Source organism: Cryptomeria japonica, chromosome 6 (assembly GCF_030272615.1).
Source record: "Cryptomeria japonica chromosome 6, Sugi_1.0, whole genome shotgun sequence".
NCBI lineage: Eukaryota > Viridiplantae > Streptophyta > Pinopsida > Cupressales > Cupressaceae > Cryptomeria > Cryptomeria japonica.
Genome location: NC_081410.1, coordinates 396,323,493 through 396,345,008, shown reverse-complemented (window position 1 = coordinate 396,345,008; position 21,516 = coordinate 396,323,493). Strand labels below are relative to the sequence as shown.

General features: G+C 36.9%; 1 protein-coding gene across 2 annotated transcripts in view; it reads right to left on the bottom strand.

Annotated features, from left to right (window-relative positions):
- The window catches only part of LOC131038310 (cytochrome P450 72A397), a 48,979-nt gene extending 30,949 nt beyond the window's left edge, over positions 1–18,030 (bottom strand). Inside the window, exons 1-2 of one of the 2 annotated variants that reach the window (XM_057970672.2) lie at positions 17,571–18,030; positions 3,722–3,921 (exon numbers count right to left, since the gene is read on the bottom strand). In XM_057970672.2, coding sequence (XP_057826655.1) covers positions 3,722–3,921; positions 17,571–17,847 — 477 coding nt within the window. In that variant the 5' untranslated portion in view covers positions 17,848–18,030. The remainder of the gene's footprint in view (positions 1–3,721; positions 3,922–17,570) is intronic. The other variant, XM_057970671.2, reaches the window with a different exon arrangement.
- Positions 18,031–21,516: the final 3,486 nt, after the last annotated feature.

Here is a 21,516-nt window from a genome sequence, read left to right as displayed (position 1 = left end):
TTGCAATTTTGCCATTTAGGATTGCATTCCTTAACTAATGATGTTGTTGCAGCTTCTTGAGGCCAATGAATACAGGGTTCTAAAATGCAAATAGGGACATTGGTTAAAGAAGATTAACATTGAGTACTAATGCAGACCTCAAAAACAAATAATCACATTGGAAGCCAACGATGATTGTGCTTTAATGTCAATCCTAAAGTTGAAATTAAGGTTTCCAGTATTCAGCATATAAGAAGGACAAGAAACAACCCCACATATATATCAGCCAGTTTTAGGTGCCACAATGAGGGAATCTCCCTACATCACACCATGAACTCCCAAATAGGAAAATTGAACCTGAATGATAAGGCCACTTGGGCTACCCACTCTCCTGAAAAAAGTATTCTTTCACCCCCCCCAACTCTCCCTCATGGCTATGCTCGTGCCACCTCACTCTTGACCCCAAAAGGAAGATACTGTATATATCCCCTTTCCCTTCCAATGCCATTTCCATTCTGTGGCATTGTTGAGCAGGGGCAGTAGAATTCAGCATTTCCCTGGTATGTTGTGGAGGCAATTTTATTATTCAAGGCATCTTATCTACAGATTATAACCCTTTAAAAGCCATATGGCTGCTAATGAGGATGGATTCTTTCAAGTCTTCAATCCTGTGTTCTGAAATTACATTTGCAATATAGCAAAAGGGGGATAAACTACTACATTTCTGTCAACATCCATTATTTCTTCTCAATGGTTAAGGTGTTGGAAATTTAAGGAAATTATGTGCAAATGCAGTCTTTTTCTTCTCAATAGTTAAAGTGATGGGAATTTTAATGAAATTTTGTGTCAGTCTTCACTTTCCTGAAAATTAATTTGCAAACCCCCTGCTCTTTCTAATAGCTTTCCCCATGGACTGTGAGGGTAAAAATTCTATAAATATGGAGAAAGGCTAAGGGTTTTACAGAAACTCTAGATTGGTAAAGGGAAAGGAATATTCAAAGAATGTTATCAAAGGGCAAATAAGAAATGATTGACTAATATTCCATGAAGAATGTCCATTCTCCCTATGTGTGCCTTGTTGATGACCTGCGGCTTAAGCAGCTTGTAGATGAAGGTGTTCTAGTGAATGAAAGAACAAGAATGAATGTATCATGCCGTTGAACTCTGGGAAAAGAGCCTCACTCATAATGTTAAGAATAAAAATTGCCAAAGTGGCCAACCACAAACCTAATCAAGGCCCAGTCATCTGCACGTTTGGGAAAGGATTCTTCAGTTGATTGTATTCTCCAGATCTTGAAGGGCACTGGACAATCCACCCCTTGCATAAATCCCAATATGGCTGCTAATTTAATTGGATACAAACTGTTCTTTTCAGTCAATATGAAATTTTAGCAATCCATGAGGACATTCAACAATTTGATTTTGGAATCATAACAACACTGGACGAGATGTAGAAGCTTCAAAAGACAAAGGCAAGGGAGAAATTTATTCAATGCAATAAACAATATTGAAAGAGTGATGAGCTAAGACTGATTTGAGGGAAAATAAAATGCAGGAGGATGATGAACCCAGGCTTCCAGCAATACTTGATAGTTGATACAGTGAAAGTGGAGAAGGATCCTGTGAGAGGTCCAATATAAGCAAATTTCTATTCCTGGCTCTCATGAGTGACTGGCAGATATGTAAAATGGCAAATGGTTGATGCAATTTAGGTCAATTGTCAAGTACCTTAGCTGAAACCTTTTGGTGTCTCCATTTGCAATTAGCGGATGTATGTGTGATGTGGTTGTGCCTGCACAAGAAAATTTGTCAGCACATTTCAGATCTTGGTTCATTTACATTAACTTAGTCCTTTCGAGCATGCACATGGTAACAAGAAATCTATTGCGATTCCTTTTTCAAGAAGGTAGTTTTGGAGGATACACTATTGCTGCAATGGATTCTGCATTTTTCTTATACACCTTTCTTGTACATTGTTTTAATCAACTTTTGATGCATGCTGGTAGAAAGAGATCTTATGACTAAATCGTGCAAGCTTCTGCCTTGAGTAACAGAGTTTTTGGGAATGGGCCTTCAGTTGGAAATGATATATGTAGCAGGAGTACTTGTATGATTTGATTATGTAATAGTCTTATTTTCAGTCCTAATTCATAGTTTGAGAAAGCAGTTTGTATCACATAGACTATGATGGATGAAACTACAAATTTATGGTTTGCTCTAATCAGTTTGCCGATGTCTCTTTCACTCATTTATTGATTTAATGGAGGATCCACTTCGATATTCTTGGAGGATGGTTTTTCCATACTTACCATGCGGGACTGGAGGTCTCTTTTTTATACTTTACCTTATTGAAAGAAAATGGAGTGTTTATACACATACAAGTACAGGCACACATATATATCATTCTGGGGATGCAATGAATGATCTGCAACCCATCCATTTATAGTTGTGTCTCTGCACACATCCCTGTGCCACGATGTCCCTGATACTAGGATAAAAATGGCATTTTGTCACTTTCAACAATTCCATCTGCTCATCTCTTGGGAAAGAAAATTTTAAATCTAGTCTGGCTGTTTCTAAATTTTACCGTATCATACCAAAAAACTCTGGATGAGCTAAATAAGAGTTTTAATTTTGTAAACCAGGCATATGGAGGATAACCAATTGATTTATTTCAGCCAAATGGTATGTGTTTCTTTCATTTATGAAATTCACTTTTTCCCTTCTTTTATTACAAATACCATGGGTACAAAGCCAAGGGGTACAAATATGCCCAGGACACGATCAAGCCAGCTCCTACATTTTGAGGATGTCAAAAGGTGCCTTCAACATCCGCAATATTATAAATGCAGGGGTGCCAACCTCTGGTCACACATCCTTGTTTTTTAAAGAAAAGAAAAAGCCTTCTACACAACATAGTTTTTGTAATTCTTCTTCAGTCCATGCAATGATTGATTCTCAAACAAAATGTGTCCAATTCACTATCTTGCTACTGAATCTCCCTTGAGATCTCATATATTTGTTGTCCATCTAACTACTTATCCAGGCAAGTTCTTATTAAACCTCAGGAATCCAAAAACGTCAATATTATAATGATCGGATAATTATAAACGGCAGCCTCAAGAAATCACCAAGTAACATCAATATAGATACTTGTCACAATACATGTGATAATGGATAACCAACAAGCAATAGGTTTCAGGAACAGCAAGAATTGCATATAAAGAAAGTTAGAGATGTGATAGGACCTAAACCATGCTGTCAAACTTTTAAAAACTAATACTTATTCATATTTCAGATACAATTTTTCAAATTGCATGTCTAACAAAACTGGAAAGTAATGCCAATGAAGCTACCAGTCCTTTATCTAAGAGAAAAAAAATCTTAAAGCAAGGGAAGAGGAGTGGATATTTGATATGAGGTGTATATTGCAAAATAAAAGGCAGTAACAAAATCATGGAGCTATGAATCCTTCCCAAAAGGGAGTATTAAAAACAAGAATATCACAAGCAGTTACAACAGCTTATGCTATAAAGCTTTTCTACAATTAAAGCATGTACATATACATATGAGTTGTCCCTTGCCAGGTATTCTTCAGATTTGCTGGAAACAAAATGCAAGAAGAAAACTGGAGTACTACAATGCAACAGGCCAGTTTTGAATATGAAAAAGATTCAATAAACTGCTATCAACACAACTTTATGTATTGATTTTAAACAAATTGGTAAACAGTTAAGGTAACCTGTGCAAAGGAAGAGACAAATAAACTGCTTTTCCCAAATGCAAGCTGAAAGGCCTTTCCAGTAAGTGGCAACCGATCCTTTGCTTGTACAAGCAGATGCTGTATTAGCTCAGGGTCCTTAACAGACACAAGAAGCTGAGTAGGACCAAGCCACACCCTAACCACAGAGCCGTAGTCCTTATGTGCTTGACCAAGAAAAGCTATATCAATTACACATCATTAGTAGATGCCCAGCTCAAATATTACAAAACATGCACAAAAAATCAAACAAAGATCAATAAAGCATTTTCGTAAGGAACCCAAAACTTAAGGCAGGGATTCATTGCGTTCTTGTAAAAATTCAAACAAAGATCAATAAAGCATTTTCGTAAGGAACCCAAAACTTAAGGCAGGGATTCATTGTGTTCTTGTAAAAATTCAATCACATCAAACAGGACATTTTATCTTATTTGAAGATCAACGCCCCAAATAAAAAACAGATAGACTACATTAATGTGTTCCTCATATGTGCAATATTACATCAGTAATTGATCAATATCATCAATTTGTCCTCAAATCCCAGGTGCAATTACACCCCACCCTAGATAAATATAACAATGACGTCATAATAATTGCATTGAAGTACTATTACTTTATATATTAGGGAAGTATGGCAAGCTGAATCTTAACAGAATCATAAAGACATATAAACCTGTGTCGGCCCATAAGAGTGGGTGGAAAATATGTGAACTTGCATGTTCAAACTTGATGCGACACATGTTTTTCCATCTACATGACCATCAAGGAAATATTAAAAATCATGCGTAAAAATTCAAAGATCAAATAAAGCATTTTCATAAGGAACCCAAAACTTAAGGCAGGGATTCATTGTTTTCTTGTAAAAATTCAATCGCATCAAACAGGACTTTTTATCTTATTTGAAATCAACACACCAAATAAAAAACAGATAGACTACATTAAATGTCTCCCTCATATGTGCAATATTACATCAAAAATTGATCAATATCATCAATTTGTCCCCAAATCCCAGGTGTAATTACACCCCACCCAAGATAAATATAAGGATGACATTTTAGTAATTGCATTTAAGTACTCTTAATTTATACATTAGGGAAGTATGGCAAGCTGAATCTTAACAGAATCAAAAACACATATAAAACTGTGTCATTCCATGAGAGTGAGTGGAAAATATGTGATATTGCATGTTCAAACTTGCTGCGACACATGTTTTTCCATCTACATGACCATCAAGGAAATCTTGTGGGCATATTTTTTTTCTTTGCAATCACAACCCCAAAGAGCAATCACTGCATGTTGCTGGCTTCCCAACAAATTACATTTCCCCTATTAAAAGGCATATATGATGCCATTTATATAAATGCTTTTCATCTAGATTCTATTGTCAATCCATCTTAAATAGGAATAACTTAGAACATTAATATTACTTGCATCCAGAGTTTGCTTGTAGAATATGAAGAACCACATGATATGTGATGTCCCCACTTTGAAATAGAATTTAATAATAAAATTAAAACATTAAATGAAAATATAAAATAATATAATTAAATATTAAGTTAATGAAAAGTCAAAAGACATGAAAGGAAAAGTTGTGACTCCCTCAACAATGAGATATAAAAGGGAGAAGAAAACCTCATTTGAGAGGGGGGGATAATTTGGAAATGAGAAGTGCAGATCTGATTTAAATAATAAGTGCAGATCTGATTATGAAAGGCTGTGTCCCTTTCAAAGGGTAGAAATAATGAAGAGTTGCACTCTTTCAAAGGGTGCTAATGGTGAAAGAGTATGTCTCTTGCCAAAGGGCATACATGATGAAGAGATGTGACCTCTCCCTCAAATTGAGAGATATAAAGGGAAGGAATCAAAAGCATCTAGTGACATCACCATTGATCAGATCAGATCAGAATTGTTATCAAGTGACAGGCAGTAACATTTGTGTTCTTGGTGGTATGCATGGGGATGTGCTTAACATGTATGCTTAGCATATGAAGCCTGATAAAGTTGTTATGCAGAATATAGTAATAATATTGTTATAAACTGCAATATGTATGACAGTCATACTTAATTTCATATATATTTATAATACATGAGAAGTCATACTGTCAGTATTTAAGAAGATGGGGATGAGATGTTCCAAAGAGGGGCAATCTAAATCCAAGCAAAAGGTTAAGTCCCAAGATAGGGTGGGGATCAGCGACCCATAAGCCTTGAGGGTATAGACCCAAGATAGGTAAGGGCTTGGATCTGTAAACTTTGAGGGAACCTATCGTAGTTGGTCTCTAAGCGCTTTGGTAACACACGTAAAGCCTTCTCCCTTAAAACTGAAGTAGTAACAGGGTCTGATATCTATATTAATAATGATATTAATCATCTAATGAGGAAAATAGATAAGCACTTGTTAATAACACATTGAAGAATATCAATCAATTTTAATATGTTGAAATAGATCAGGTAGGGTACATTACATGATAAAAGATTAATACTCGAAAAGCCACTCTTAAATGTTAGAGATACTTACAAAGGCTTTCAGAGAAATATTTGCAAAAAATAGAGAAAATAATTTTGCATACAGACAAAATATGAATTCCACCAAATACTAAGCAAGGTTAAAACGTTTGTGCGATAAAGTATTTGAGTTCTTATAGAAAATGATAGAGCGGGATAAATTTAAGTGGCCAATATTCTTCACATGTTTTTTTCAGATCTACCAAATTATTTGCTAATTACAAACAATCATTTCCCTTCTAGCTTATGGAAAGGATGTCAGTTTATTTTGAAAATTTTAATGATCATATTTTTGGAAAACATATATTTCAAACTTTGACAGAGTCTCCAAATTTTAGAATTCATGTTTTAAGACTAAAAGAAAAACAGAGGCAACTAAAAAAGTGAAGCAACAGCAAAATCAGGGACCAGCCTACCCTGCCCTGACAACATGGAGAGAGGTGAGCTATTCCTAGCAAACTTCTCAATTTTGGAAACTCCAAAATCAAGGCCGTTTCAAATAACAAAACCAGAGGTTCTTAGAAATTTCCCTTGGGTTGGGAATATAAAGTTTGACATTAATATCAAAACAAAAAATTGTGGCCATTGTCGTGAAATGAGACCAGCTCAATTACTAAAATGATGGACTTCCAAGGTGGAGTTGCAAGGTCAACTCCCCAAGAAGCATAAAAATGGGTCAAAGTTGGGTCAGATACCAAGTCTGACTTACTAGGTGTTGTTTACCCCAATGGACAAGGCCTGAGTCAAGTCCCAAGTGAATCTGACAGAAGAGGTATTTTTGTTGTAGCAAGCTAACCGGAGGCCATCAAAAAAGAAAAATCGTTTAAATCCAATTTTAAAAAATTAAAAGCAGTGATGTTTATCCAAACTGATTTCCATATTTAGAAACTTGTGGGCTCTTTACATTATTACTAAACATGAATAACAAATATCAAATTATAAATGAGGCAATAAAGATATCTAAAAAAAGGATGCACTTGAAAATTTCAGGATCTTGGTACCTAAAATTGTAACATCCCCTACTAGATATAGGCCTTTTTAAAACAATTACCTAATTTCAATACACTTATGACTTAAATTAATTTGCTTGAATAGGAGACAATTTCCATTCTTAACTTGCTAACAGTATATCTGAAACAAATATTTATCACAGTACTCAATGTAATTATCCTTGAATCTAATATCCTACTGCAATCAAGAATTCATAAATTTATAAATCAGGAATAGGGCTTGAGACTTACCTTGTATTAGAGGAGTGGAGACTTATAAAGATAACCTGCACCACAAGGAAAGGCAAACACCTACAAGCAAATCCATTCTTAACCAGTCATAATCTATTCTAAGGTAACAACAAAAAGAGTGGATATACGAGACATGAAAGGGTTGCTTGGGTCCGTTGTCTACCAAAGTCCAAGGTAATGATTGCTTCTAACCTCCTTGCTAGACTTGGTGGCCTATGTTGTTGTCCCTTCCAAGCCCATTACCTACACACCAAGACATGAAAGGGTTGCTTGGGTCCGCTGTCTACCAAGTCCAAGGAATGGTTGCTTCTAACCTCCTTGCTAAACTTGGCAGCACATGTTATTGTCCCTTCCAAGCCCATTACCCATACACACATCATCTTGTGAGACTGGCATAGAGAGTGTAACTGGTTCCTTGACTCCAAAGGTTCTTATGACCACTTGTGAGCCCCTCGTCACCACTAAATTACACCTCTATCTTCTTCCCACAAGATGCAACAAGCAGATTGGACCACATTATGGAACTTTGATTCACCCCTTCCCCCACCCCCTCATTATGGAACTTTGATTGTTGGTCTTCTTTCATACTGGATGGGGTCTCTAGATAGAACACAACAATTGGATTTTTAAAAATAAACATAAACCCTGGGAGATCTTGGCTGCATCTATTCTCCACAATATCAAGGAAAATATCAAAGTGATAGATGTCAAAAAGCCTATCTGGAAATAAGGATAGCTCAAAGATGGGACATCTCTAACAAATTGTCTAATGCAACTTTTAAAGCAGATCTCCTGCAAATCTTCTTTCTGGTCTCCCCTGTCCCCAGATGGTTTAAACTCAACTTTGATGGGTCAGCTAAGGGGGACTTGGGTCAGGCGGGTGGGGGTGGATTGGTGAGAGATTATAAGAGTCTTATGATATTTGCTTTCATTGTCAACTTGGGAATTCAAACTTCCAATTTTGTTGAGGCTGTTGCAGCCCTCCACGTTGGATATTGTTGGCATATGGGAAGATTGTTGATATGATGATAATGTATGTTGTCATTGATGTCAATAAAGTTGATGAACCGGTATGAAGAAGTATGAAGAAATGTAGTGAACCGGTGTCAAGGTTTCACTTAGTGTGACTATCGGTTGGTAGTCTTAGCTCTATGGTTATCGGTTTGGCGATTCAGCTTGTGCGATGCAACCGATGATACTCTGTGATGAGTTAACTAAGAGATGTGAATGAGATCGAGGTGCCACGTCAGCTTTGCACACGTGAAGGATTTTCTTGAAAATCTTGTATGGGAAGATCGACCGTGTTTGAAACCTCGAGAATGATCATTCTTCTTAATGGTATGAGAAGAAAGCGTGATGGGTTACTAATTCCCATGAGTGGTGATGAATGAACGATGCAGATTGTCTTGTGATCTGTTTGAAATTGTAATACTCTATGCAATATGTTTGGACGTCAAGATTGGACCGCTTGTGTTGTAAACCTAAGCATCTTAGGGTTTAGGGTTTATGTTACCGACCTAACTATTGTCTATAAGGTTGATGTGGTTTGTTATTGTAAAGTTGTTGGCAAATGTTTGTGTGTGTGTATCTGAGTAAAGAGATACTTGATACTTGCCAGACCAGTAAGAGGGAAACTGCAAAGTGTGATTGCAGAGTAGAGGATATGAAAAGGATCTGCCTTGGCATGTGGTGTTGTTATCAGATTAGGAGTTTTACCTATTGTCTTCTAATCATTTCAACAGTTTGAAAACCCCTTTACCAGGTAGCTTTAACAGGCTTATTGTAAAACCTATAACCAGGTGACTCGAGATCATTGAGTTCTTTAAATACTCTAGCGAGGTAACCTTTAACAGGGTATATAGCCATCCCTTAACCGGGTGATCTCTAACAGGATCGGTTCCTAGCAGAACCTTATTGTAAAGTCTCTAACCGGACTAGGCTCCTAATAGGGCGAGCTTCAAAAGAGTTCAAAACAAGCTTGTGGGTATTCATCCCCACCGTGGTTTTTCCCATTTGGGTTTCCACATGAAAAATCTCTGTTGTGTTATGCATTTTTCATGTGATGTTTATGAAGTATTTGGTTGAAAGACTATGCATGTAGAATTTATAGGTTATGGTATTTCTAGTATACCACATGCATATGTTTATGGGTGAAATTGAAGTCGAGTACTGATCGTATTTGAAGTGTTCAAACTTATCAGTTTATGGTGTCTGGTGTCTTACTGTGTTTAACCGGTATTACCATGGTTAAGTTCAATAATCATGATAACCAATTGGTATTGCTTTAGCTAGACAAAGTGGTTGAAGAGAGTTTTTATCTATACTGATTCACCCCCCCCTCCCTCAGTACCGGTTGGGGTATCTGATGTTCATCATTATTCATCACTCCATATTATTCAAATTTCCATAACAAAGGTTTAAGGAAATTGGTTATAGAAGGGGATTCTAAAAATGTCCGTGATATGTATGTGAATCACAATTGGTCCTATCGAGACATCATTATGGAATCCTTATCAAACATAAGCAACCTTGAAGAGTATAAAATCCAAAACATGTACAGAGAGGGGAACCGCTACAGCAAATCTTCTTGCAAATTTGGGAACTCAAACAAAGTCTCCCTTGATATGGAGTGATCATAGTTCACTCAAGATCAAATTGAAGGTAGCATCAAAAATGAAGCAAAAGCTCTCAAGCCCCTTATTGTCAAACATAGTACTAGTACTTAACATGATGGAGATAACTTTTCACAAACTTCTTCATAATGGGAGATTAAGGAAGGAGAACCTTGATCTCTTCTCAAACTATCATTACAAGATTGAAGGGTTCCTCTAGCTTTGTAATGTATTTATTCAACACAATGTCTGGTTTGTCACCATTTCAGCTAATTGGTAGAGTCTGTTGTCCTCATTTTTGTTTCCAAAAATGAAGGACCATAACATAAAAATTTTGTGAAAAAATGAAAAAAATTACTCTATGGCATGCTTCTCGAGGCAAAATTTCGACTAATCCTTGGACTGGCTTAATCCTCAGTCCATCCTCGAACTACGTTTCGAATTTCCTCTCATTCTGGGTTCGTTTGCTATGTCTTTCTTTCAATTTCAGGTTTTAAAATCCCGACTGCAGGTGGAGAATTTTCTTCAAACTGCAAGTTTTAATGATGTCCATTGTTTTGGTCTTTGTAGGGAACTTTTTAGCTTATTACATATGCATTTTTATTAAAAGATGAATACTTGTAATTTGTTTTAAATTTCTCCTTTATTGGTTTTATTAGTTTTATTGTTTTTTGGCTTTTTTAGTTAAAATAGGGATTTTTTGGTTAAGTTACAAGTAAACTTGTAGTTCTCTCCAAAAACCCCTACTTTAATGGTTTTTACATGTAATAGGGATTTTAAACCCCTATTACATGTGTGCAAGCAAATTATAACTTGTTGCAGGGGTTTTATTTCCCTTTACAAGTGCATAAAACTTGCATCTCTCTCCAAAAATCCCGATTTTGCCTTGTAAGTGAAAAAGTGACAATTTAAAACTTGCACTTTGGTCTAAAACACCCGATTTTGCTCATAAAGTGCATTTTTGACAATTTTAAACTTGCAATTCATTCCCAAAAACCCGAATTTGGCTTTGTTGAGGAAAAAGTGAAAATTAGAACTTGTCATATCTTCTAAAAAACCAGATTTTCACATACTTATGCAAATTCGAACTTGTCTTTGTCTCCCAAAAACCCGATTTTCATTTGGAAGCAAATTTGTTGAAGTTTTCAAGCGATTTTTGTGGAGATGATCTAGGAAGGAGAGGCGTTTTGGATTTCACCCTATTCTTATGCATTTGTAAACACTTATCACGCCATTTGGGGTTTGCATTTACTGATTTTTTTGGTCCAAATCAGCAACCACATGTTTCTTTGAAGCCACATTTTGGGGGATCGAGACTCCACAAAGTTGCAATCTCCTAGTTCGTTTTACCTCTCTTACCTAGGCGTGGAGTTTGTGACAAGTTTTCAGTCATTTAATGAGCCATTCAAGAAGGTTTTAATGCCACGTTTTTCACCACGTGACCCTCCTTTGGCTCCGTTTTGAAAGGATTTGACGCCATTTCTCCATCTCCTCCATAGGCGTTTTGCTTTAACTATCTAGGGTGTGCTCTCTCATTGGCATTTTGGCCCTCCAAATTTGGGATTGCTGCCACGTTTTTCAGTTTGTGGCATTTTTGCAAAAACGTAACAAAGGTTTAGCATTGCGGATTGCTTCTATTTATTGGTTTGTCTTCTTCTTTCCAAAGATTGGTTGCATCTTTTGGAGAAGCATTTTCAGTTTCATTCAAGGTATGTTCTCCTTTCTTTCTTGTTTCATTTTATTATTTTCTTGTTTTCTTAGTTTTCCTTCTTAGTTGTTTTTTTGTTATTTTGTTGTTCTTCCCCCAAAAATCGGTTTTTGTGAGAGAGATCTTCCCCTTGGTATGCAATTTTTGAATTGCATTGTTCTTCCCATATTCCCTCTTTACTTGTATTCGGGATTTTTAATCCCAATTACAAGTTCGCTGGAAATTCTTGTTCATCCCTTACGGTTAAGGAATTTAACCATTTTTGGTTAAAATTCCAAGTTGAAAAGTGTGAAATACCACCCCCCCTTTTCAAATTCGGGTTTTAAAAACCGGATTACATGTTGAAAAGTTCTTCCCATTTTCATGAAAATAACATTCCCGGATTTTCCCATTTCTATCCATTCATGTTTCCCATATCAGTACTTTTCATTTCCGTCATTTTCCACAAGTCAAATTCTCATTTTCCATCCATTTCTCCATTTGCAAATTTACAAGTGTACTTGCATTCGGGTTTTAAAACCCCGATTGCATGTATGTTCTTACCAACTTGTATACTTGCAAAAATTTCCCCAAGATCCGAAATTGGTCAAAGTCAAGATTTTCCCATTTCTATATATTTCCCCTCTTCCTCTCACAAAATCGTGAAGTTCAAGAATCGAAGTTTTTCCCATTTGAATTCCCATTTGAAGAAGGAAGAATGATATTTGCAGCTGACTATGATGTTGCCTTAACTCTTTTAAGTCTTCATCACAGTATTCCAGGTTTACAATCAATGTCAGATTTGCCAACATCTCCAGGTTCAAAAAAGATGAAGTACAAATATGACAAATATCAGAACGAGGTAGCACCTTCCCAAGTTTCTTCCCCTTTGGATCGTATCAGAGATACGGAAATAGGGCACGTAGATATGTCGGAATTTGTCAAGAGGGTGGAAGATCCACAAGATAATAACATGCAGCAGCTGTTGGACAGCCATATCCATCATGCATCTTCTTTCCCGATGGCTGCCCCAGAACCTAAGTTTGTTCTCACCTGCGCCCATCATTTTGACAAAGAGACAAGAGTCATCAAAAATGATGATGGCGAAGCTATAATCCGTCTTGATGCAGATACGATCGAGAAGGTCTTCAGAATACCTCCTGCATCTGTTTACATGGAAATCTCCAAAGAAAGTGCAACAGAGTATTACGTGAAGAGGGAAAAAGATTGCAAGCGACATATCAACAAATGGATCCAAGAGCCACAAGCCTCCTTCTCAAGGTGGGCGAAATTGTACCACTGTGATTTCAAATGGGAGATAAGAGACACCATAACCCTTCTCAGCGGGATGATGGGCCTCGAGTATTCTAATGTCTTCGAGCCATGGATGTATCAGTTTATCATATTCATAAGGCAGTCGCATCATATATCATAGGGAGAAGTCATTAGCGATGCCTTGTGCGAACATCTTGCAGCAGTCCCTACCACCATGACTTTCTTCATGAACTCGTATTTGGTATACTGGGTAGCATCACTTAGACACTTTCCAGGTTTTTCTACCAAGGGTGATCGCTCACTTATACCAGTTTGGGATTATTATGACCAGTTGCCGTTGAGACCTAGCAGATTGCATTTCAAAAGAGTCCAAGATGCATTCTTCGGATATTTCATGTGTCAGTTTGACAGAACTCTGAGGAACAAAAGAGTATCAGATGAGGCATGGGAAAGGGTATGCGAATATGGATGTTTGTTTCTACAGTTTCCCACCTTCACCTATATGAGAATTGGATGCTATGGTGGTCAGCCATATATGCTTCCTAGATACCCGACTGACAAGATCATTCTTATGGAGTTGGGAAGACAGATCATGGCGGTCCACACTTTTCAGTCTGCTAGACACAAGGTTGGAATGGGGATCTCTACCACAAATCCATTGAAAATTGGTCGATATCCCCTTGTCACATCTGTGAAAGCTAAGGCCATGGAGACTGAACTACAAGAAATCAAGCTCAAAAGGTTTAAACCTAGAGCTGATTTTGATTACAGGGGTATGAAGGAGAAGATCAAGAAATCCTTTGTGCACGTGCATCGCATTGAAGACATCTGGATAGATCTCCGCACAGAGGCCGAAGTTCTGAAGATGGATTACTGCAGGCTCGCTGTTGAGCAAATTGTTGATTTGAACTTGGTAGACATCCCACAAGGGATGATTGACGATGGACACGTACTTGATCCTGAGTATATTTCACGAAGGGTTAAGGAAGCTCCACTTCCTTTGATCCAATGGTCACACAAAGAGTGCATATCCATCCTTGAGAGATTTCAGCCTATCTTGGCTAACACCAACGCATGGCTGAAAAGTAATGCTGTTAGACTTATAAAAATCAAGGTTGGAAAAGAAGATGATTCTGCAGGGCCTCTTGGACGTAAGTCTGAGATTCAGGTTGAAAACAAGGAGGGTGCATCATCTTCGGGCACAAGAATCAAGTTGCGAGTTAGTCGGGCAGTAGTGCTTCCTCCTGAGGAGACGACAGTTCGTGGGAAGGAAAAATCACGATTTCATGTTCAGGTGATCGATCTGGATAATCCAGAAGAAGGGCAGCAATTTGATGATGCTCCTAAGTCTCCAGTTTCAGAATCGCCTCATGACATAATTCCTCCAGTTTCCATTGAGACGCCTCTTTCTCCTCCTGATTTACTTGTGGATGAATCTTCTAAGAATGTTATTCCCATTTCAGCATACGAGCCATCTCCTGATCATCGACAAGAGCCTGTGTTGGAAATTCCTAAGGATATTCCTACTTGCATCCAGCTGTCAGAAATTGATACTTCCACTTCTGATTTTGAAGAATTTATGAGGCAATCTGCCTGCCCGTTGGTAACTGAGCAAAACGTGGTCGCTGTCCAAACAAATATTCCTCCCAGGATGACCACGGTGATTCAAACAGAAATGCTTCTCCTTTGCCTACAGCTGCTACTGAAGGGGAGTTGATGACTTTGCCTCCATGGCCCAATTCTTTTACTCCGAAAAGGAAGAAGCAAGAAATCTCACCTGATGCCTTTGATTATCAACAACTGAAACAGTCCAGATCCAAAGTTGCCAAATCTCAAAGCTAATCAGCAGAATACTTACAAGAACATGCAGGAAATTGTTGCCTATTGCAAGGAGTCTGTGAAGAAAACTACGACAAACCTATAGGTGTTTCAGTCCAAGTTCGAGAAAAGAAAATACATGCAAAGGGTTGTTGATTCTGCTACTCAGGTTCTCTCTCCTGACTCTATTGACAAGTCCAATGCCATGTAGAAGAAAGATAAAGGCGAAGTTGCGGTTCAGCATGGTCCTACCCCTGTTCCTAATGAAAATCAAATCATTGTTCCCAAAGAGCCGTCTTTCAAGGAGATACTGGAATTTCTCAACAAGAAATGGCAAGTTGTCAAAGGCCTGAAGCTGCTTGGTAATCCGTAGCTGTTTTGTGCTGGTCATCTGCTGGTATTTTTTTGCTGTTTCTGGTTTTCCTCTGTTTTCTGTAGTCCTTTGTTTTGGTTCAGCCTCACTCCTGGTGAGACTTGTATTGCTTGCCGATATGGCTGTTATGTAATGGGTCCGTGCCCTTTCCCACATTTATCTTAATCAAAACAACATTTAATAAATGATCGAAAATCACTATAACTCATAACAGCACTCTCAATGACTATTAGCAACAGAAAAGCTCAAGAGACTCAGCATGCAGAATTTTGATATTAAAAAATGTCTGCACTCATGACTTGCTCCCACAGAGCAGATCATCAATCTGATTATCAGTGTGCATGAAGCTCCAAGAAACTGTATTTTGCTACTACAGCAATGCATGGAATATCGTGCCTAAATACCAAAATTCCTATATTATTGGCAGGATAGTTTGAACTGTAGCTGTAGAGAGAGTAGACATTTCATGTAGCCGCTGAAAAAAATTACAGCATCTTTTGCCCAAATGACATGCTTTGTGAGGTGATGTTTTAATGGAAAAAAACACTGCTAATAAATTTGAGTAGAAAGTTACTATTAAGAGTTATTGTAGCCCAATATCTGATGTTCCATGCAGCCTATTAATCTACAAATGGTTTTGAATACCCTTGTACAGTAGCTGCAAAGGAAGTCAAGACAGCCCCCTCCATGGAGGACTGCCATGGAAGGGGTTGCACTGTGCAGGTGAAACCCTGGATGCTTTCTAGTGCAAACTATACTTAGAATTTGAAACTAACCTTCTAAACCTTAATTGCCATTTCTTGTGGTAGGAGAGTTTATGCAGGTGTTGGTGACAGGGATCTGAGAATTTGCAGCATCCACTTCTAAGTTTTTTTTGAGAAGGCGGGGAAATTGTGGAGAATGGCAAATGGATGTAGGTTGACATTTTTATTGCTATTCCTTCAATATATCTAGAGGCAATCTTCAGTGGAGATTAAAGAAATGATGTTTGTCAAGCAAAATATCAAATCTCCCCTCCATGGGGATACTAGGTAAAATTTGGTCCATCAGAATTCAGATTTTGTTAATCTGAATGAGTGGTTTGAGATAAATTAATGCGTATGTAGGCATGCATTCTCAAGTGATTGAAAAATTCGGGTGAAAAAGTTTATAAAACTACTCGAAATAAATGATATTGAGTGTGCATGATACTCATTTCACCCTTATGCTTTTAACTTGGATGTCCAAAATAGTGTGAGTTATAGTTTGACTCTTGAACCCTAAGCTTACTGGTTCATAATGAAAATAAATATATCTGAGCTGCTAAACACCCAGCCATGCTTTATTGACAAACAGATTCCTACCTTTAGTACAACGACAGTAAGCGCAGCAACCAAACGTAAATATTGAGGATCTATAATCCCAAAGGTACTTCCACTCGTAGAACTGAGACAAGCAGTGTTATAAGGAAGAATCGAAAAAAAAAAATCAGCTACACATAAGCCGCCAGCAGATTTAATCTCATCTACAGTGAAATTTCTCCGCTGACAGAAAAGGCTATCTAGGAAAAAAAATTGGACTATATCGAAAACGCTAATACACTCCCAAGTATTTGTAGCAAGCAGTGAAAGTTTTCTGGTGGATAAATATGAATAAACTCCTCCTTTCTACAAAAGAAATCCATTTAAAAAGAAAAAAAAAGAAGAAATACTCGCAAACAGAATTGAACTTGCGACTCCAAAATGACAACTTTCCGAATGTGTTATGCTTGGAAAAAAGTGGGCGAAATTCAGATGCAAGTTCCCTTCAAATACCCGACAAAGTTCAAATACAGATTCCCTTCAAACAAAATGTTTCAGCTGCAAATTTCCTTCAAAAAGTGTAAAAATTTCAATTGAAATTCCCTTTAAAAATTGCTCAGTGATTACCACTAAAAAAATATCTAATTTTGAAGCCAAGAAGTTGAAAATTCGAATCCAAACACTGTGAACTCACTCTCACATATTTAGAGAAAGCCTATGCACTTTTCCCCTGATAGATATGAGGTAAAAGCCCAACATAGCCAGATTACTGACAATCACAAAACATTTGCATGAGACTATACAACGAACCTGTCACTAGACGTTGACTATTATCCTATGCAGAATCGGGGCAAAAATTTCAGCGCTGCTTGAAACATAAATACAGAATCCCATGAAAGAAACTCGAAATCTTCAAATGCACAGAAAAGAGTGATAATTTACAAGCGCAACTTGATGAAAGAAAAATTAATCGGAAAACTAACGTCTGCTTTATGTTGAAGTGTATTAGAGAAAAAACTGGAATTGCAGAGATGTCCTACCAGTAAATTGATCGAGGGCATCGCATCCCTTGTTGCGGGCGAGGGCATTCAAAGGAGGACCGGGCAAGCGGCTGCCCCGCACCCAAAAGCGAAGGAGGCGCCACACTCTTCGGAGTAGAAGGCCCGTGACAATAATCAACAGCGCCCACAGAATGGCGTTCACCTCATGAACTACGTACTCCCGCATCATCGTCAGCGCCCTGCTCTCTTGCATTGCTGACCAAAACCTGGCATTCCATGACCATGCATCTGCTACATCGTCACTCCAGCCACTCATCGTTCAGCGCAAAATTAAGAAAAATATATCGCTTTCACCTTCGAAGAGCTTTGTGATAGTTCGTAGGTTGTCTTTAAATCAGCATAGGGCGATCTGAGTGTTGTCCGAATTGCAAAATTTGGTGCAGCGCTCTTCACATCTCCTGGCCACTGGCGCACTACAGCGTTGACTCGCACGTGTCCGTTTGTTTAGCGGAGACTTACCTGTTGTCCCAGTTTAACGGGTCTTTAATTGCTAGACTATCATATTCGACAGCGGGGAGGACGGCGAATTACGCTTGTACTCGTCATCCAAGTTTATTGCCTTTTGGCTTATCGAGACGCGTGCTCAAATGCTTTTGGTGCCCTCTTCACCTTTAGTTTGGACAACTATGTTTTGGACCTCTACCAGAAATGGTGCTTAGTTCTTAGCTATATTTTTGATAAAGCAAGGTACATTGCATCCACGGATTTTTATACATTGCATCTAGGGAGTTTTATTATTTTTGTAATTAGTTTATCAATTTGTTTTGAAATGTTAGTTAATTCTAAGTAAATGTTTTTTTTAAGTTATTTGTAAATTCTAAACTTCTTTTATTTATAGAATATTCATTAATTAAATTTATTGGACATACTAGTTTTCATTTAAAAAAAAATACATTCTATATTTCATCACACCTCTTTGCTCTTTGTACTTCAGCAAAAAAACAAGTGTCTTAGATTTCAAATTATTGCAAATAATATAAATTATAACATAAATTCAAATTCTATAAATGACATATTCATCAATGGATTATTATTGTCAAGACATAAGTTTACAATAAGTACTACTCTAGTAAAGAATTTGACAAGGAAAAACAAGATAAGAAAAAGATAAGAGTTATAAGTTAAGGTGGTCTAAGCAAAAAATTAATTTGAGTACGTATCAATGTTGAAGTTGTAAAACATGAGCTTTATCCATCTTTATTTACCTACATTTAGTTTACATTTGCTTTGTTGTATCAAAGAATGTAACCAATAGATTGGAATAGAAAGGAGGATATTCAATCTTATGTGAATTTGTATTATCTTATTACCATGTCAAAGCTCCCAAAAAATTGTTCTAAATATATTGGTTGTATACTTGTAATTGTTTCTTTCAAGAGAAAAAGTATTACTATAGTGTCAAAATTGCATAGCCTTGTGATTTCACACTACATTGTGTCCTCGTCTAAGCCATCTAATATAGATTACTTCAATTACAATATGCTAACTCTTAAATATTGTAATTCTAGCAATTTCATGATATCCTTAGCCTTCTAAATATATATTTTTAGGATGGTGGTGTTATACAAACATCCACACGATGTGTGAGCATACCAGAAAAAAATTGCAAGTTCAGTGGTTGTTAGTTAATAGATTTGTCTTTTCTAAATAATCCTAAAATCAACTCTATATGCCCACATCAAAGACACATAAGCAACTAACAGATAAAGAAATTACTAATCAAATCAATAATTTTCTTCTGAATTTAGAGGTACAACTCTCTTTTATGATGTAATTAAATTTTGGGGTGTTCTTTTTACAGAAAGCGGGAAAGGCAAACAAACATTTGTTCATCACTATGAAACAAATACGGATTTAGAAAGACATTGAAGATGATAACACAAAGGATATTATGGCAAATCTAAACTAAAAAATTATGTGACTATGACTACAATCATGATCAGATAATAGCTATGAAAGAAACATATAACATAAACAGCATGTCATAAAGAACATATCATCAAACACTGCATAAACTCACAGATTCACAAGAGAAATTAGATGTTTTCCATTCATAATCATGTTCCAAAGCATAAAACTATCTTGGATCATCATAAGATAACTTGAAACAAAAATGATCTTCCAAATCTTGGTTGAGTCTCACTCATATGTCAAAGCATAGGGGGAACCAAAAAAATTTCGACCCCTTCAAAAATCAGTTACATCCATAGTTCAAGAGTTTGTAACATAACCGTTTTGGAAAACTTGAAAGACGGTTATTAAACTTCTAGAACCTATTCAGTTTCTACCAAATTAAAATGCTTGCTGAAAAAAAGACAAAGCTGACAAAGAAAGAAAAAACAGAGGCGAGAAATGCCTTGAATAGAGAAAGTCAAGAGGCGGTAGCGTCTCCTGGTGGTGCCACTTATTGATGAGCCTTTCGTTCCCTATATTTTTGTAGAGTTGTTAGAATGGTTGGGATCTTGATAGCTCGTGGAATGATGACATTACAGGTTCTAGATGTTATATTATGTCATTGATGTCAACTTTTCTCTTTAATCTATGGTTTTGTGTCTTGCGGACCATTGCTAGTTCGATTGGAGACACTTGTACGTTTTTGTCAATCTGTATGTTTTAGTTCAGATGAAGCCATCTGTGTGCTCAGATGAAGGCATTCTATGTGTTCAGATCAGTTACACTATTCTAAGCAAAATGTTGGATTTTCTGTCTTGCAAGTCGTTTCTTGTTACCGTCACGAAAAAAAAAATTCAGAACTGTGAAAATCCGTTTTTGTCAAGAGCTTGCGTTTTGGACTGCAAAAATAATTTTTTAGATCAATTTCTTTGCAGGTTTGGTTGTATCTGTCAAGGCGTCAGATCAGTTTCTTTGCAGGTTTGGATGTCATTTTTGAGATAGGAGTATGCGATGTTCAGTTTTTTTATGTTATGTAATTTCCAAGGCTGCATTCTTCTAGAGTGGTATATGATTTTGGTTATAAGTCAATATGGTTGGATGTGCATATTTCAAAATATATCGACTCTTCTTCATTATATTTTTGAATCGCTAAGAATACTGGCAGCTATCCTCCTCCATCAAAAAAAAATCCCAGGTCACTGAATGATGTATGGTTGGTGTTAAAAGTCTGATGGTTGTTATTATTTCAAGTGAATTCAGAAAAGACTGATGATAGCATTTTTGTGACAACGTGTTAGGGTGTTGATGTGTGCATTTTTTTTTCTTAGTGGAGTTTTTGGAAGTATTTTTTTTTATGCTGCATGGTTGGTGTTAAAAAATTGAGTTGAAACAGATTAAAATATCGGAATACGTATAGTGAGACTGCTCGGGTGATGTGTTCTTTACAAAAAGTCGACTTTAAGATATAAGTTTTGTTGATGCATTAAGTGTCTAATTTTTATACACTGGATGTGAAGGAGAATCGTAAGAGGGGGCCTATGTGTGAAGTCTCCAAAAGGTTGAAAGTGATCAACGTTGAAAGTGGGTTCGATTGAAGACTATGAATGGAGTGTTCTTGTTGTATAAGAATGAGTTGTTTTTGGCACTAGGTATAAGGCAACACTTTCAGAATTTCCAATAGTTTGTTTTAGAATTTTAATGGAGGATATTCCTAGCAGTGTATAGGTTGTAACAGTTCTCATTTTGTTAATATTTTAGTCAAGTTTGAAGTCTGATTGTATAGGTTGGAGCCTTGTAACTAGGGTTGAAGTTTTGGGTTGTAAGAGTGCTCTTTGATGTAACTGGGTTGGAGCTCATTTGAATTAGTGAATACCATGGTTTTTTACTCTGTTGGGTTTTCCAAAAGATAAAAATGGTGTTCTTGTCTCTTTGTTCATCTTGTTCTCAGTTTTGTGTGTTCAAAAGGTTTCTAAATTTTAATATATTGATTCACCCCCTCCCCCTCTCAATATTTTATGTTTGTCTTTCAATT